Genomic DNA, 18,879 nt, shown 5'->3' with positions numbered 1-18,879 from the left:
AATTATTTCTGAATTGCATCTGCATAAGTGATATTTCACAAGGCCCTCTGCACTTCGGGCTCACCTTTGGAAAAAACACGAGTGTCTCTTCTGAATTGATACACTGCAGTTATCTCACAAAAAGGCCTAATTACGTAACAAACTAAAAGCAGCCTAACCAAGCAATTATTTCTCTTAAGCACCCTGCCCTTCAGATTCTACTAAAGAAAGCGATCATAATTTCTCTTGTTTCATGGGTCCAGTAACAATTACGTGGATGATCATAAAGCTATAGCAGGAATTTACCCAAATCCATTACCGACATGAAAAGGCACTGGTTCTGACAAGCCTTTATATGGAAGGGCAGCAAATATTTTCCCTTCCTCGAGTCTGGCTGGCTTATTTCTGTGAGATAACTTTTGCCTCAGGAAATTGCGCTCCGAGAATCCTCCTCTACAATTGGGAACACAATTTCAAACAGCTCCAAGAAAACTGAAATATCACCAAAGTAGCTAAGTTATTAACAAAAGGAAATAATCCCACAGTCTCCTGCCCACTTCCTACCAGTGATTAGTTACTTGTTGAATACAATTTATGCTGCAAGTAATTTCTGCTATTAATCTGATACCTGTTCTGGTTAATCCAACATGAACTTTATTAAATGTGCACGTTCACGGGGTGAACGTAGAAGGTAAATTTACTTATCCACTGATTGCACCAAAAATACATTTTAAGTGGAAATCTCCCTAGTGAGGGTGAACTGAGTGAGCTTTGAACTTTAAAAAAAGGGAGCAGTAAAAAAATAAATACGTGCTGTTGCAGCCTGATGAACTTTTTTCCATCGATCTTTAGATATGGAACTATAACAGAAAGTTCAACAAACCAGAATTCAAATCAGATGCAAGAAGTTTTCCCGGGCCACTCTATTCATTCGCTCAAAATACTGCCCAGCTCTACCTTTACGGTAAGTGCCTCGGAGGGCTCGCGATGCCAAATTTGCCTGAACCCTGTGCAAAACGCAGAAGAATTAGCGAACCTGAAGTCAGGGTGTGAAAGGAAAAGAAAGGAGCTCTCAGAATCCCGAGTTTTTGTCGTGCAAGGCGTACGATGCGAACTCGTCCTCGCTGCAGCTCACCCACCCCGTCTCGCTGCAGCGCCAAACTAGGACCCCAGCGAGGCGGAGGGCAGCCCCGTGCCGGGATTATTGCAAATCCTGGATCCTGAAACACGCTTACAAAACACACCCTCTGGGCAACTTACTCAAAACTTAGCGTCTCAGCAAGTAAAACAGCCATAACCCAAGCCCATTACTACGGAAGGGCGGGAGGAAGCTCCTACAGATTTTGTAATAAAGCCCTCTGCTTCTCCTAGGCTATCGGCCGGTATTTTTTGAAAATAAACTTTGTTATTTACTTATTTAACTTCCGATAGGCACGCACACTAAACAAAAGCTTCACTTCCGAGCTATAATTTCAGTCAAAATCCAACTTACTGTAAGTACATCATTTAGCAACAGGCAGGAAAGCTGCTCAGCTAACATTCCTTTCTCACACTCCCAGGGTCTTTCACTTGAAAATGATGTGCAAAATCAGATCAAAAGACTGAAACCAGAAGAAACGGCTACTTTTAAAATAGATGCTTGAAGGTGTTTTGCTCTGTTCTGTCCGGTAAAAACATAAAAGACCCCGAGCGCCAGAAGATGCAATTAAACAAAGTGAAGATGTGAAAAATCCCTCTCTGCTTTCCCAGCAAGATAATTTCCATCTCAGCTTTCCCCTTCTCCACTCACTTTAAGAAGTTCCAAATTCTTTCCTAGGAGGCCGATGAAAGACAAATTAAAACCCCAGCGTTTTCCCCAACTCCTGCTCGAAACTTCAGGAGGAAGTAGAAATAACAGCGCAAGAAAAATAAATACGTTTACTGAGACGAGAAAGGGGATTAAGCTCAGCAAATGGCAAAACTCGAGAGCACTCGGAGCGCCCCAAACTCAGCTAAAAACCAGCGGCCGCCTCCCGGGAGCCGAGGGACTTTTGAGAACCGTTTCGGCAGAGCTACGCGAGGCGAAGCAGCTGTGCCGGGGTTCCCGGGAGCGCTGCAGCGGTCAGGGCCACGGCCCCCAAACTTTCCGACGGGATTCGGGGCGCGGGGCCCCCTCCCCGCGTTCCGCCCGCAGCGGGCACCGCGCTGCGCTCCGCCGCTCGCAGGGCTGCGGGGCCGGGCCGGGCCGAGCCGGGCAGGAGGCGGCAGCAGCATCGCCGGGAGCCTGCCGCCGGCCCCGGGGAAAGCCCAAGGTGCTCCCGAGCGGCGGGGCCGGGAGGCAAAGGGGGACACCGGCGCGCCCCGGCTCTCCCTTACCTGCCCGCCCCAGGCGCCTCTAGCCCGCGGCTCCCCCCCCGGTGCTCGCCCTCCTCATGGCCACCGAGGGGGGGGGGGGGGGGGACGGGGACGGACGACGACAAGTCGTGGCCCCCCGGTCCCCGTGGCCCCCGCCGCCCACTTGTCGCCCCGCGTCCCGGCCGCCGGCAGGCGCAGGTAGGGGCAGGGGTAGGGGCACGGCCCCGCCGCGCTACGCCCAAACTGCTCCGAAATCCCCCTTTTCCCGGGAGGGGTGAGGGAAAAGAGGGGGGCTGGGGGGGAGGAAGGGGGAGAAAAAGAAAATAAATAATTCACACGCTCCCTCTCCAAATCTCGGCGGACACAAAGCCGGCGTTTATTCCTCGCTCACCGACTTGGAGGGGGAAGGCGGAGAAAAAAAAAAAAAAAAAACTAAAATGAAATAAAAATAGGGTGACCAAACAAACCCCCGAGCTGCCCCGGGCTTCCGCGCTGGTGGTGGCGGAGCTGCTCGGCGGCTGCCGGGCCGGGGCGATGCCCCCGCCGCAACTTTTCGGCCCCCGGGAAATGTTCGGGGCGGCGGGGAGAGGGAGGTTCGGGAGGGAGGAGAGGGGGGGCACGAAAGCGGGTGCCCGAGGGGGTTTTCCGCCCTTTCGGGGGGACCGTGCGGGTGGCCGGAGAAGCGGGAAGCGGGCCGGGGGACTGCGGGGCTCAGGCGCCCCGCTGCAGCCCCCCGTTGTTCCCCTGCCCCGCGGGGCGCGGAGGGCGCGGAGCCATCTCCTGCGGGCTCGGGATGCCAGACCGCCCCGCGGGGGGAGGGCGGAGGAAAAACATCAAAAAAGAAAGAAAGAAAAAAACAAAACGGAAAGAGTTGAGGGTTTCGTTAGGAAAACACGCGAAAGAAAATGCCGAGTTAAAAAATAAAATTAGAGAAAAGCCAACAAGTTGGAGCAAAACCCCAAAAGGGACCCCCCCGCACGTAACTCCGGGAGATCCAGCTGCCCCGCTCCGCCGCGGCCCCGGCTCCCCGCGAGGTAAGTTGATCTATTTTGTGCGGGTTTGTGTTAAAATGCGTGCGAGGGAGAGGAGAAGAACTCACCATTTCGCTGGGATAACAAGGCCAGATCGGGGTCGGATTGGAAATGCTGAGGCTTCGCCTGCTTCCTCCGCGACATGCTGGCTCAAACATCAGCTGGGGCAGAATAAAAAATTACTAAAAAAAAATCTTCTCAAAATTACGGAAATCGAGCCTCCCCCCCCCAACCTCCCCAATCCTCCGCGCACCGCGCATGTGTCCTGCTATAATTATGATTATCAATAATGCATTGCGATTAATCATAGAGGGGCTCTTTGAAAGGCGATTGGCACATGGCCAGCTCTATTCAAACCAGCTCGCCTTAATCAATTAGGCGCTGATTTGCTGGAGACCCTTGTCTCTCCGCCGCTCCCACCCAATGAGTCGATCCATGTGGCAGGAGAAGGGGCTGGATTTCCCCAAAGCTGTTTGGATACAGTTTAACCCTCTTAGCAACCAGCCGGGGCTGCACCGCGCCATCCCGGTTACTATAGGAATGCGGCTCCCCTCGCCCCTGCCTCCAGCCCTGACGGGCTCCCCGCTTTGCACCTCGCTTCACTTTTTTTTTTTTTCTTTTTTTTTTTTGGAGGGGGGGAGACTGGGGGGAGGCGGCCGCAGCCCGAGCCGTGCCGGCAGGGCAGGGGAAGCAGCGAAGGAGCGGGCAGGGGGCGGGACGCGCGGCTGGGGGCAGCGGCGGGGCGGCCCCGCACCCCCGGCGGCGGCCGGCGAGCGCCCGCTCGGGGACAGCCCCGCTCCGGATGCCGCTCCGGATCTCGATCCCGCTCTCGCTGCCCGGCCCCGCGCCTGCCGCTTCGCCGCCGTCCCGCCGCCGCAAAAAAGTTTCGGGTGGTTTTTTTTCCTCTCTCTCTCTCTCTTTTTTTTTTTTTTCCTTTCTTCTGTCTCTCGCATTTGCAAATAAAGATCCGTTTTCGCCCTCCTCCCCTCCTTCCCTTTCCATATATCACGGGCCCGACGGGTGCTGAAAATAGGAAGGGTTTGGGTTTTACCTCACACATTCCCAGGACAATTAGGGCGCCGCTGGGAGCGGCGGGCGGACCAGGCGGCCGCTCCGCCCCCGGCCTCCGCGCCGCGCCGGTTGGTCGCGCCCGGAGTCAATCGGGCCCGGAGTCAATCCGGCTCGGAGTCAAACCGCCCGACGGCGCCCTGGGAAGGCCGGGCCGGGGGGCGCACCCGCTCCCCCTCCGCGGCTCCGCTCCCCTTCCACCACCCCAACGCGGGGCGGGTGTGGGGCCGCCCCCCACCTCCACAGCGGCCCCACTCCTGACTTTTATTTGTTGCCCGGTGTCCTGTCCCCCCTCTCCCCCATTGCCACCCTGCACTCCACGGGGGGCCGGGAGCCCCAGGGGCGCGCAGCCGGGGGGGGCAGAGCCCGGCCGCTCCCTCCGCGCCCGCGGGACGCTGCCCGCAGCTCTGCGCGTCCCGCACCCGGCTTCGCCTCCCGGGTACAACTTGCCGGGGGGGCCTCTTGCCAACAAACGTCCGATCTCGAAAGAAAAAGCCCAGCTGCCAAGCGGCCGCTGCAGCCGCGCTCGCCCCGCGCCCCTCCGCGCATCCCCCCCGAGCAGCGGGACCCCGGGCTCCTTCTCCCCCCCCAGCCTGAGCCACTCGGCGCTCCCGCCCTGCTCCCCCCGTGGGTTATTTGCTCTGCTGTAGGAGCTACTCCTTTTCCCCGTATTAATATTAACAAACTCTCCGCAAAAGCGAGAGGCTGCTCAGCTACAACTCATTTCAATTTCAAATGAGCCGGCAAAACCTAGAGAGCGAGCGGGAGGAGAAGGCAGAGAGGGAGAAACGTTCCCATTCGAGGAACCGGCTCGCTCGCGTTTTCTTCTCATTATTAAACGAAAGAGACTGCAAAACGTTCAGCGAGAAGAGTGAAAAAAAGAAAAAAACAAGAGCCGCAAAAGCAAACAAACAAACCCATACGAACCGAAGAAGCCTCCCAGGTGCCACTCCGGTATTTAGGCAGCGCTGCGGAGCGGCCACCACCGCTTCTTTTCATTTCGGCACGGGGCGAGCCCCCTCCCTCCCCGCAGCACTCGGTACAGTAGGTTTTGAGCCAAAGACAAACGAAGCTATCAGCGGGGATGATGTTGAAGAATGAAGATAATAATGTTGCTATAGGTGGTACTTCACATGACATTATTTTTCACTGAATATTTAAAGAGATGTTTCGGCAGAGATGGATACACTCGGCGCAGGCTGTCACCCTCCTTACCCTGAGACGGTGGGAAAGAAACAGACCCTGCACGTCCAGCCCCGCACTCGTTACTTCCAGCTAGCCCCACGCAGATGCCCACGAAACACCCACGCGGATCTATGGACACGGCCGTGTCTGTATTTCCAAGTGTATCAATCACTCCGCTAGCATCCCCCGGTTTCTGATCTAGCCGCTCTCCCCAAATGATTCGCGTTTACAATTTCATCATACGTTTGTCGATTAAACTTCAGACAAATTTCCCCAGATGAGCAGTACCTTTGCTTCGTGGCAGGAAAAAGGCGGCCGTGGATTGGTAATTAAAAAGCAACAACGAGAAGAAAAACAGTGGTTTAAAGAAAAAGAAATGAATCTGGAGAAAATAAGTTTTATAACTTTTTTTTTCGTTTCTCTGCTCCCTCGCTAATGCATAAAGCGGCACTTGGTATTTAATCTAGGACCGCTTGATTATTTATTGTTTGTTTTCCTCTCCTTCGCTGGGGGCCGGGAGGGGTGGGGAAAGGGTGGAGGCAGAGCAGCATTTCCAGGGCTAGGGAAAAATCGGTCTTTATTGTTGTTGATAGCAATACATCAATTAAATGTCATTGTCTCCAACAGAAGTTGTGAGAGTTCACGAGCGTAAATACTCTGATCTTGGGTTTTCCCTCTCCCAGCTCCCAGTGACAGTGACAGATATTTTTCCCTCCCCGCCACACCTTGGAGATTTTTTTTTTTTTTTTACCTCGGATTATTCTTTTTAATGGAGGTGGGAGGCTTTCTAATGTGCTTCAATGCAAATCAGCCCGGCTGGAAGACACCCGTGGTGGGGATCGATCTCCAGTTCATTGAGATGAGCACTGAAGGGAGATGGTAAACAGGGGATAATTTGCAGTTCATTCTGCTGAGAGACGCTTTCAATGAGATGCAACCCACCAGACTGGATTATTGTTATTAAGCTTCGCGGGCAGCCCCAACACCCTGAAACACTCAGGGGTTAAAAGCTACGCGATCCCCACGTCGTCCTAATACAGCGTTAATAACGAGCCGGGGGGGAAAGCCAATTGATTTCATATTTTCTGCAAATTTGCACCTCTGGAGCTGCTCGGAGCGCTCCGCCGCCGGCGGCACCGGGGCAGCGCAACCTGCGGCTCCGCGCCCGCCGCCGCCGAGGGAGCACTCTCCGCTCCCGTCCCATTTCCCCGCTGCAGAAATACCTGCTTCGCAGGGAACGGGGCCACTCGCTCTTTTGCTTTGCTTTCTCCCCCTCTTCGTCTTCTCTGCTCTCTTTTTTAAAGCTAAATAAATAAATAAAAAGAGAGGCTGCGGAAGGGCTCCCAACGTCGCTGCAGTTGACCTCTAAAGTGAGCCGCTTTGCAGCTAACACAGGTTACGTGGCTTTCCGAAATGTGTGTAATTAGGGGCTTCCAGATGTTGCAGTCAGCTGGGAACTTGGCTTTGTGCTCCGCTGTATAATAAACTTTGGAGACAGTCCTGGGGCGCAGCTCCCCGGGGGCAGCCGGCCCCAGCGCCCTGGACTTGTTTTAGTATCAATAGCCCGCACCGCGCTGCTCGGCACCCACTCCGCCGCTCCCGGGGCTCTCTGGGGCAAGGGATGCCTACTTTGTGGAAGTCCTGCCAGCTCTCTTCCTCGCCTTCTTCTCCTCTTATTTTTTAATTTTATTTTTATTTTCCTAATGAGAATTCCCCAGGAAAAAAAAAGGGGGGGGGGGAGTGGGAGAAGCAGCATTGAATCCTTCTCCATTATTACTGACAACTAATAATTGATCAGTGCTCACAAACACAAGCTTTTAGCCGCATAATTGAATCGTAAGCAATACGGGTTGAGCTAAAGGGGGGAAGAAAAGAGGGAAAAGAGCCTTCCCCGCTCTCCCCCAAATCTCAGAGAACCGCAGTGATGGAGAATTCCCCCGCCCCCGAGATAAAAATGAACGTGAGTAATGCCATCACCGGGCAAAGTGGGATTAGTTAATTCAATTCTTTCTTTACACATTTGCTGCCTTTTGTTTGACCTGATGGCCGGCAAATTTTTACACCTAGCTATCCCTTTTGAGTTTATTGATGAAGGTGCTTCTGAAATGATTATCAAGAGATTTACAGCCATCACTACCCACCTACGGGAAAAGTAGTAAAATCAATCCCTCAATCAATCAGACCCCTCTGTGCATATCTTTTTAATCTGCTCTTTTAGCTGTTTTATTATAACACGAGCATTAAATATGTTTGTTTCAAATTTAACACGAATGCCTCCGAAGGACTGTGTCAATTTAGACATAAATCATGAAGTAAACAAGTGGGATGGAAAATCCTTTTTCTCGGGCAGGATGGTTAAAAACCGAGGAATAAAAAAATACCTGGATCGCTTCATTCCTTTACCAGCAATATCCTGCATCAGTGCATAGGCAACTGGTCTCTACGTATAGCCCACAAGGAGAAAAAACATAAAGAAAGATAAATATGCAGCACTGCAAAAGTCTTCCATGCAGTTTTATGTGACTACACAGAGAACCTAGAGAGTGCTAATAATTAAAAATACTCTAACATCCTAAAGCCTATCATTATTTCTTCTCTTTGATACTTTTTTTTTTTTTTTTGGCAGCAGAATGTCTTATTCCCCTTGCTAAAAATATAGGCTTATTTTCTCTAATTAAGTACCATATACTTGACAAAATTCTTTGGTTTCAATACTGTTATTGATCTTAAGGTATCACACTATCCTTTATATACCTTTTCTTACACTAACGAAAAAACTGTGTATTTCAGGTAGGCTGCTTAGGTCAGAAATCTTCCCCACTGATTTGTTATACAGTGGTCATCAGTTATGGACAGAACAAGTCTATTGGTTCTATAGAGAATAAAGAATTTTATTTGATGCCACAGGGGAAGTTTTTTTGTTTTGTTTTCTTTTTTTTTTTCTGCAAGCTACATCCCTTTACATCCTTTTTTTTTTTCTCCAAATATTCTAGTGTATCACAGCCTCATATGTAGCCATAATGTAGCTTCACTAGAAAAACAGAAGTTTAGAAGTGACACAGATCTCTCAGCCTTAGATACAATTTTTTAAAAAACATTCTGGGCTGTAAAGACATTCCAAAAGAATATTGTGAGGTCTCTCGGCACAGAAATAATTTTTGGTAGAACAGGAAGGAAAAAAAAAGACATGGAAATATGTATATGTCAAAAGAAAAGTCATGAAAAATACATCTGATATTAGATGATAAGACATAACTAGCTATCAGTCAAGATTTCCTCCAAACATTTTGCTTTAAGAAAAGTTCATTTATAGGAAAACAGTCACATTTGCTCTGCACCTGGGTACATTCACAAGAGTGTTTGTATGGATTTTTTTAAAGTCATCATAGCTATCATTTCTTTAATCAAAGCACTATCTAAAATAGTATAAAATATGGAGGTGGGAGCCATTTAAAAGCAAATGAAGGAGTAGGACAGAGGGATGTATCTTCCAGGTTATTTAAGGAAAAAAAATGTGCTCTTCAAAAAAGCGTTCCCTTAAGATTTGCTTACCTTTGAAGCAAAATCATGCAAAAATTCTTCAGCCTGTCAAAATATAAATACAAGGCCAACATTTCATATGGCAATTGTCTAGTAATATACAGATGATTTTCTACAAGGTAATCATCAAACAAAGTAAGACCTGTTGTTGTCGTCACAAACAGATTTCTGCTGTCAAATCAGATTTACAGAGTGTGCATTTTTATTTACATTTTAAAGTTTCATTTTAATTTGGAGAATCTGCAGCAATTATGGGATAAATATGTCTCAAACCTCAGGGGAACTGTTGCCTGTACAGTCCCAAATTTCTCGAATGATGAAATGAGCCTGACAACCCAGCGCATTTTCATGACGTTATTTTTGATTCAAATACAGTGGAAGTATTTGTAAGTACACAGATTTTGTTTGCATAATATCGAGGTGCTCTGATTAATGCATGGTGTTTACAACGTGAAAATTGTCATACTCTTTGCATCAATGCAAGAAACTGGCTTGGCAGCTGCTGGCAGCAATAAAGTAAATGCCTTGTGAATAATGTGCTGCTTTCCATGCCTGAGCTAGGCAGTGTCCTCATGATCCACCTTTTGCACCCAGTCTGGGCCAAGTCTGTTAAAAGAATTGGTCTGCAATGGCAACGTGTAAAACTCACCCTCTGAGCATAAATATGCTCGCTCACAGACTTGCATATGCATTATCTGCAGCTTATGGGGAGCCCATTTCCTCACCGAGCAATCTGATCCCCCAGCCACATTGTTGCAGTTTTCTTTTCTTGCTATTAGTGATCATTTAATGTTCAGGTGGCAACAACAGCCATTGCCTACCTCAAAAGGTAAGTCCAGGAGTTTCTCATTAGTTAAAACAAATCTGCAGCTGGAAAGAGGGGGAAGAGTCAACCATTGAGCTGCCAGCCAGCCCTTACTGAACCATCAGCAGATACAACGTCAGTGATCCAGTGAGAGCCGTGATAACTACTGCTCCATAAAGCCAACATCCTACAGATACCACCCAGAAGAGGAAACTCACACTTTCCTTCCCTAAGAAGCTCCAGTCACGAGAATCAAAAGAACAATCTTCAAAAAGAGATGTCAAAAAGATCTTTCCTCACAAATCCAGAAACCAGATTTGGGTTCAGAAAAAAATGTTTCCACCCTTTCCATACCTTATATGGTAAGCTTGGGCTGTCAGCATGGCCGCACGAACCATTCCTTGAACGTCACCCTGAGTTACGTATTCTGCATTACGGTCTTGCACAGAGCATCTGATTCCATCTCCAGAGGGCTTCCACGTGTATTCACATGTTGTATGCAGCCGTCTGAAGTGTAGCTGGCTCACCCTAAGATGGCATGCAATCACGAAGCTAATCTGAGCTCGCTCCTAGCCATTGGCACCCTAGAAGCACTGCCCAAATAAGAATTTAAAGTTTCAGTAAATTTTAAATTATCGCCAAAACAATTGGTGCAAAGACATACACGCAAAGGCAACCAGTCTGTATTGGTTCAACAATTCAACTGTCATAATGCCATGTCCATAACGCAACAGGCAGAGCACAATGGGGAGAATCATACTTGAATATGAGGCAATGTAGTACATTGAGGAAAGTCAAACACCTGTGCTTATTCTGCATCCATTTGTAATGCTGCAGGATACACCTCACACTCATTTCTGAGTCCATGAAAAGCCATTTTTCTTGTCCTCAGAAGTCTGCAATGCAAGTGCTCTGTCCTAAACACACTATTGATGAAATACACCGTTGTGCAAGAAGCAGAGGGCATCGTGGGCAGTGTTTCAGTCTAGATCTTGATGATCTTGGCTTTTTTCAACCTAGATGATTCTATGAGCACTTTTCCAGCAGGGGCTAACTGGAATGATCGAATATACCGTTTCCCACCACTGTCTGCCACTGCCCCACGCCTGGAAGATGCTGTCCCCCAGCTGTCACCAGGCAATCAGCGGGTGAGCACTCCCAGTCTGCGCTGCTCTAGCGTTAGCAAAAATGTTTGCATGACATACTCCGCCAGCAAGGGATGGAAATCTGCATGGGGCAACAGTGCGTGGTATGGTAACTTCTTAAGCTGTTCCAGCTGTTTGCAAATAAAATATGCGCCTAAGCCCCCAGTCTATACAAACCAATTTCTGAGAGGAGCTGTATTTGTATGAGTGTGCCAGATCAGGCCCATTACTAACTTCAGATGAGTGTAAACAACTGTTCCATAGAAAAAAGGTCTAGGGATGTCACCAGTGACAATTATTAGCATGTAAATAACATACCTCTTAGTAAGATGTCTCTTGTTGATATGTTCAGTTGACAGCCGCATACCTTTGCACTCTCATATGTTTTGGGGCTTGAAGTCACTTGCTCCATCTCTAAAGTTTACTTAACCTGGCTTCTTTTGCAGTTGAAGCAACTTCCATTTTTATGCTGCATGAGAGCACAAGCAAAGCTATCATATTTAAGAATAACAGTTTCAGGAAAACAGAGAGCCAAATGCACTATAAACGTACTGAGTTAAGTGGAATTAAACAAAGGATAAATATGGTTCATTCCCTCCTCCCCCTTCAGTACTGTCCTCTGTGAGACTGTACATGTAATCTCACAATGCAATAACATGCTGCACTCGCTCTGTTCAAGCTGTATCGTTCACTCTCTGTTTCACTGTTAGAATTTTCTAATAGCAAAATTCGATTTCACCCAGCACTGCTCCCCAAGGGCTGCCAGACCAGCAGCTCCTTTGCCCCTCTTGTAATGGATCACTCTAAGGTAAGACAAGACCTGACCGTGTTCAGTGAGGGGAGTCATGCCGAGCAGCAGCAATTAGGTAAAGTCAGCGCAAAGGTAGAAAGTGAGATGGATGTGAGCCTAATGGGTGAGAGATAGGCAAATCGACATTCAGGGCCAGCACTGCCACCACCAGCCATGCCGAGTATGCAGCTGCCTAGGGCTGCAAAATGTTTTGTAACACTTGCCTGTGCTTGTGACAGTGCCTTGTGAGGGGCCTACATTTAATGTTTTGCCTGGAGCAACAAAATCCTGTGACTGGTGCTGGTTGCCATATTCTGGGAAGCCTGCAGGAATTTGTTTGCTGGTACTCACGTGACTGGGAAAGAACTTACCGCTTCTCTAAGCAAAACAACTCTGATGTTTTAGGAGAATAGTGCCTTAAACCACCTGTTTAAATGTGTTATTCGCAGGTAATCTTGGCTCTTCACCCGGATTACTCAAAGGCAACAGAAATACTAAATAACCAAAGACAAAAACTATTACTGTTATTTTGCATCCATCTTTTGTGATGGCACACAATTATTTTTACAATAATTGTAACCAGTAACATACCACAGAAAGTTCTCATGGGACTGACTCTCCTTTCAGGAGTAAGCTGTAGAATTTGTTTTGCATTTCTTATTATTCTGCTTCCTTATTTCCATTCTCATAAAATCAGTCAAAGTGATAACTGGAATGTCTAGAAGCAGCCAGAATTTAATCTGGAAGAATTATACACAAGTATATACACAGTACTGGAAGTGTATCTGCTTAAAGGAGCTATGTATCACTACAGAGAATGCACTGTCCTGTGCTTGAAGCATTGGCATATATTGCCAAGATAATACTAATTTCAGTGACGGCATTATGGGATACGGCTTGGAAACATGCTGTAAAATAAAAAATAAATATATGCTACAAAATTTAAAATTAATCAAAATACTTGTTGTTGTTGTTTACATTGTATTCAATAAATACTAGTCATAAGCTCATCTAACCCTTGATTTTGGTAGGCCTCAGCCTGAGAGAAAATCCATGTGTAGGCCCAAATGCTGTAGCTCAGGCACATGACCAAATAGATCGGGCTATTGGCAGAACAGACCTGTCAAGTGTTTTAAAATATGATCATGTGTATGTCACTTTCTGACTGGTGTATGAAGAACCCCTTTTATGCAGGACGTACACTCTTTTCTACGGTGGAAGAGAGATCGGTTCCCTTCCTTAAAGGATTCCTTATTCTGAACTGCAACAAATGTACCGGAGGAGTCGTTCACCACACAGGAAAGGCCAGAGGTGAGCTACTGCTGCCTGTAGTTCCCCCGGGGCTCTTACTACACTGAAGACCCCCCTGTGGCCGCCAGCCCAGGCCCCACATAGGGCCTTGGGTGGTGGAACCATGGAGCCAGGGCCGAGGCCAAGGCTGCCTGGCAGGAGCTCAGTGCTCTTGGAGGTGCTGTGTGCAGGTGGATCCCATTGCTTCAGGGCATCTGGGAGGGGTCTGTGTAAAAAACATCATCTGAAAAGAATACAAGGGAAATTTGGTGAAGTTTCCCTCAAAGCATTTTTATTTTGTTTTTCAAGCCACGTGGATGTTACTGGGTAGGGATTTGGTCTGGCCCAATAAAAACAGCTGCACTTTTCAATACATAGCACACACAGTTATTGGATGTCTCAGCTGCGATGTATTCCTAGGTTCCTTGAAAACAACAGGGCAATGCACTTTCCCATTGGATTGTATTATTTGTATGCTTACTGATTTATTATACCTTTCCAAATCAACATAATTTGGACTTTGTGGAAAGAATGATGGTGTTGAACTGACACATGATGGTAAACTAACTACGTTAGGATTCCCAGTTCTTTTATTTCTCTTTTACTAAGTAAAAGGCAAAAATCTTGGATTTTTTTTCTGTTCAAAATTGCAGTACTGCAAGCTAAAACTTTCCCTCCCAATCTAAAAACTTCTTTTCTTCTCAATCTAAATTCATTTTAAATTGTTATGCTTTACAAACTTCCAAATGGGATTCTAATTGTTGACAGACATTTTACATTACATGTGTCTATCACTTTGATTTAATATGCATTTTCAATGAAATTTAAAAAAGGCCTCTAAGGTGGCAATTTAACAGCGAGACATGCTGTGAATTTTAGATATAAAAAATATCTCGTTTGCAAGGGTTTTTTTTTTTGTACATGTGAAAATGGCCCTCAAGGAAAAAAAGAAAGTAAAAATTTTTTTTTTTTTAAAAGAAAAAGAAAAAACAGAGAACGTCTGTATGGCTGAATTATCAGAACCAAATATCTCCAAGAATATTACCTACTGTTTTAGTCAATCACAGCCATCAGAGGCAAACCAGGTTTTACATTTATGCAGCATTTCAGTAGCGCACTTCAAAAAGTATTAACCATGAAAGAAATAAAACGTATCTGGAAATCCTACGTCTGGTTTATTACATCTCATGACCTGATTTAATTTTCTTCTACAGAAAACGTGCATTGAAATGTCTCTAAGTAATAGGTACTTCTTGTCAAGTTTGATAAGAGACATTTGAAAGGAATTCCAAATGTATTCTGAAAGCTAAGAGCAAAGCTAGCTTTCCTGTGTCCCTAAAAGAGGGGAAACCAGACCTAGGACAGCATACAAGCTACAGAGACCTGTTCTATATCAAGTTTACTTTTGAAATCATCAGAATTGTAGTTAGCGTATAGGCTATGTATAGGCTACAGACACCGACAGCACAGAGGGAACAGCTCTGCAACTTTTACTTAAAATTTGTTAAACAAAATATTAGCTACTTTTAAATAGTTGCATTTTCTTCATAACTTTAATACAAACATCTTGGCTTTGGCTTGTTTTGTATAAATAGCTTTAGATCATCTTGTTTTAGTGGTCCTGCAGGGTGTCCCAAAACCTACACTTGATGGCAAGAATAAACATTCATTAAACTTCAAAGGCTGCCAAAAACTCTAGTTATTTTGATTTAGGGGAATCATTTAAATTAATCCCTATGTTTGTGTAGAAAATATGTAATGTAATCCATTTCTCTGTTTCCAGCTTCAAGTCACTTACTATTGGGAAAAAAAAAAAAAAAGTGCTTTGCTAATGTTTCCTGTCTTGAAAAACCGAGGGGAAAAAATAAAAATAAAAATAATAAAAAAAAAAAGAGAGAGACAACTTCATACCCTTTTAAAGAATCCTGGCATAGTGACATTGAGAAATAAATATTATAATACACAACCGTATGCTTATATCTGCATAACTGCTATTAAAACTAACACACACAGCAGAGTTCTCCAGTGGGAGCAGTAAACCCAATTTTTTTTTATATATATACACATACACATGTGTGTATACATATATATTTAACAAAAGAGCCAATTACTTTTTTGAATGGCTTCCTGCCTTAGCACCCCAACTCAGCTGAGTATGGCTGTGCTACAGAAAACTCACGCTCAGCCTTCTAACACATTTTCCTTTATACTGAGCCTCTCTCAAAACTGGGCTGAAATTTTGCCCTGTAGGATGGATGAAGAGCTCTTTTTTTTTTTTTCTTTAATTTTTACTTTAAAATTAATCTGCTCCTCATCTGAAAGAAGCATGCAGAGCATACTCTGCCAGAGACACTGAGTTAAAAATAAAATGAGTGAGAACCTCAGCTATTGTAAATCACTCTAATGCCACTGAGGCCAATAGGACTACGTCAATTTAGACTAGCTGAGGTTGTGGCCTAATATTTGTGCTGAAATGTTGAGGCTATAGCAGTATCCCTGAGCTCTATAAATATTTGTTGAAAGCTGCCTGTTGGGGTGCAGGGAGTGGATTGCTCATCAGCAAACAGTTCGAACCCTTGTCTTTTCACCTTTCTTAAGGAAACTCTTCCAGTTTTGGGGGGTGGGAATTTTGCCTGAGTAAAGAGTACAGATACGATCCTTCTTACTTTGTACAGTGATTATACTGTGTACAGTGAAACAGTAATTTTCATCTGGACTTTTGAATTTGTACCAATCTGACTGTCCTACACTGATTCATGCAACGCACTGTACATGAATGACCAGTAATGTTTACAAAATGAATTAGTTTGACTCCAACTCTCTAGCCAGAAAGTAATCAAAGTGAAGAGCCAAGCTATTTCTGAAATTCCAGCTTCCCTCGCTAGAAACTGAACGCTCTGTCTCACTAATCAGCGTATTAGTGTAAAATGTACGTGTTCTATACTGGAGGACAATTAATAACAGCAGTGACTCTGAGCAGTGTACACATATTAACTGTTCCACCCCCACACTGCTTGCGTGTGGTGGGCAAGTCCAACTGCAGCATACGGTGCAGAGACAAAGAAAAGTGAAAATGTCTATCAGTAAGTGATAATACACAAATTGTGCTTCCCCCCCCTATATTATGTTCCTGGCAACATTTAGTTTCACTTCTTTCAAAGCCAATATACGTATTCATAGACATATATTCAGGAATCTTCTTATGCAAATATTTTTAGTATGGTTATTCATGACTGGTGTCCTTTCCCATAAAATCTTGGAAGCCCTGGTTTACTTTCTCATCAACCATCTTGAATTAAGAATTCAGCAACATCAGAACTATCTTCAGAATAATCTCATCCTATAAAATCCATCAGCCTTTGTTAGATTTACCATAAAAATTATTATGAAAGAAAGAAACGTTATTTAATCATTTTCTTTGGGATAGTCTGAAACTCAAAAAGGTTCACTGAACTTTCCCTTAGAAAACCAGCCTCCTAATCTGAAAAGCACCACTTCATATAAAGCTGGAGATGTCTCAGAGCCAAATTGTTAGCTCCTGTAAATGGTTAGAGCTCCACAGAGGGAGGATATGAAATAAGGCTCTGTTGATTTTCCAGCAGAGCATCTGAACCACTTCCCCCACCCCAGTCAGTTAAAGCAAAATTAAAAGAAAAATAAACCTGGATTAGTATGTGAGCTCTTCGTTTGATGTAAATTAGCACAACTCTACTGGATATCTGACTTAAGCAGAGTTATAATGGACATACCACCAAGAAGAGCTGGGCCAGGGTATTTTAATGGTGATTTTATGTGGGTGGGTGAGAACCTGATTTTTCATCCTTATTCAGGCTGAAAACAAGGAATGCACTACAGAGCTATAGATCAGCTGAGAAATTGATTTTTTTTTAAATTTATTTATTTTTTTTCCAGGGAGGGAGGCTAAAGAGACTCAGTTCTTCCAAAATTAGCAACCACTGGTGCGGTGCATAGCTCAGGTCAAATGACAAGTGACCACAGTGCTGCCCAGCACCTCCCCATCTATATCATAGCTTCACCCAGCCCCGTTAGCTTTTATTTGCAGACTAAACTTGCAAATCCAGTGAAGTGGTAAAAATGAATAACTTCTGAACAAAATAGCTTGACAGGATATTTTTAACACTATCTAAAAATTGGATGTTAATAAACAGTTAAATTCATCTTTAGCTTCTCTTAAGTAGTTTAAACATAAGTCACTATTTTTGTCTTTTGTTGTCTCAGGCTTTCTACAGGAGCACGGAGAATTTCGTCAATGATCTTTCTACACTCTATAGCATTAAGCCTTTGCACTATTATCCATCTGTATACCTATCTGCTATGTATCTATCAGCTGTATGAAAATAACTATTAGTCACTTCACCCCAGAGCAAGTATCAATAGGGAGAATGACAGTGGCTAGTTTGCACACTTGAAATGGTTTATTTGTTGCAATCCTGCGCACAAGATGTTTATCAGTAAGCACCAGACAGCCATGCAGAAGAAGGAGCCTTAATTCTGTCTGAGACAGCCTCTTATTGCTATTGATAGTTAGCATCAGTGTCCAGTCTGAGAAATGGAAGTGCTGCAGGCAACTTCAGTCAAGACACCCTATTGATCTACTGCTTCCTTTGCCTCCCTGAAGCTAGAGAAGAAAAATAAAAAGGGGAGGAAAAGCTTGTTGTATAAGGGGCAATGCAGCAGTCTATGACTTACCATCATTCAAAAGGGGTGTGTATGTGCATGGATATTCCTGATATTCAGTACCTCAGACAACTGTAAATCACACACACAGCCATGATAAATATAAATGTCAATGTGTTGGAAATGTCCTTTATATAAGAGGTGTCACTAGAACTACATTTTTAGCATGAAACATTTTTGCTGCTTTTTATTTTTCATTGACTTATTGTGCTTCTGTTATATCCTGTCTAACACAATCAATCTAAAGCATAATATCTGAGAGTCTTATTCATAAATAATACATATTTGGGTCATTTTCATTTGTATTCTACAATGAAGATTTACAAGCCAGAAACAAAACAAGAAACAATCTGTGTAATGCTCTTACTCAGTGGATAAGAATATATTACTGTGATCAATTAATCTGCTTTTCTCTGCATTAGGTGGACATCTTTATGGTACATCCATAAGGGTTTATAACTTAGGAGAGACAGAACCAGCTCTAAGGCTCTAACATAAAATGCCTGTACTCAGAAAAGAGAAAGTTTTCCAAAGTTTTTTTTTCCAATGGGAAATGTGTTAATTTTGGCAAACTCAAACACAGCAATACACCATCTATCAACATACTGCGCTGCTTTGCCCTATATACTTCTTATGCTAAATGACACGAAAAATTGGCTACATTATACCATAACTAAATGTCAAAATAATAATTTTGGGGATTTCTCTAGTGATATTCAACTAAAGATATTCACAGTCTACTACAAACCATGTAAATTCATTCTACAGTAGGGCAAACTGACACACAGAAGGGTCCCAGAGTAAAAAAATAAATAAATATATATCTGTATGAATATAAATCACAAGAGCAAATCATAACAAGAATGGTGAAAGAAAGACTCGAATAAATATTATGGTATACCAGTATTTCATATAAGAAACTACAGTCACTTGTGTAGTCACCAGTACAGCTGGTATTCTGATGATGGGCCACGTAAGAGCAGCAGTAATGGACCAAATATTTGTAAATTATCC

The 18,879-nt window shown here is 44.8% G+C and overlaps 3 protein-coding genes across 8 annotated transcripts in view; 1 reads left to right on the top strand and 2 right to left on the bottom strand.

The window, feature by feature from the left end:
* The window catches only part of SALL1 (spalt like transcription factor 1), a 17,004-nt gene extending 10,689 nt beyond the window's left edge, over nucleotides 1-6,315 (bottom strand). Inside the window, exons 1-2 of one of the 6 annotated variants that reach the window (XM_080552880.1) lie at nucleotides 5,886-6,315; nucleotides 3,413-3,505 (exon numbers count right to left, since the gene is read on the bottom strand). In XM_080552880.1, coding sequence (XP_080409006.1) covers nucleotides 3,413-3,488 — 76 coding nt within the window. In that variant the 5' untranslated portion in view covers nucleotides 3,489-3,505; nucleotides 5,886-6,315. The other 5 variants (XM_080552877.1, XM_080552879.1, XM_080552876.1 and 2 more) reach the window with 5 other exon arrangements.
* Nucleotides 2,901-17,523, top strand: LOC308176760 (uncharacterized protein). Its single transcript, XM_080552917.1, has 3 exons — nucleotides 2,901-3,347; nucleotides 13,072-13,188; nucleotides 17,407-17,523. The coding sequence occupies exons 1-3, from the start codon at nucleotides 3,107-3,109 to the stop codon at nucleotides 17,439-17,441; spliced, it is 393 nt and encodes a 130-aa protein (XP_080409043.1). The 5' UTR covers nucleotides 2,901-3,106; the 3' UTR covers nucleotides 17,442-17,523.
* Nucleotides 14,936-18,879, bottom strand: part of LOC308176757 (uncharacterized protein) — a 320,082-nt gene continuing 316,138 nt past the window's right edge. The window contains exon 19 of the mRNA XM_080552910.1: nucleotides 14,936-18,879. The gene's annotated coding sequence lies outside the window, so the exon portion shown is untranslated.

The sequence above is a fragment of the Anser brachyrhynchus genome (genome assembly GCF_964034855.1).
Source record: "Anser brachyrhynchus genome assembly, chromosome: 12".
Lineage (NCBI taxonomy): Eukaryota > Metazoa > Chordata > Aves > Anseriformes > Anatidae > Anser > Anser brachyrhynchus.
The sequence above is the reverse complement of the archived record's forward strand: the minus strand, read 5'-3'. Positions and strand labels throughout refer to the sequence as shown.

Excerpts from the sequence above, each read along its gene's own strand:
- LOC308176760 (XM_080552917.1), top strand. The coding sequence starts at position 3,107 with ATGCCAGACCGCCCCGCGGGGGGAGGGCGGAGGAAAAACATCAAAAAA. Across the intron at positions 3,348-13,071 it reads CGGCCCCGGCTCCCCGCGAG|GACGTACACTCTTTTCTACG; the intron begins GTAAGTTGATCT and ends CCTTTTATGCAG. Across the intron at positions 13,189-17,406 it reads CCACACAGGAAAGGCCAGAG|GCTTTCTACAGGAGCACGGA; the intron begins GTGAGCTACTGC and ends TTGTTGTCTCAG.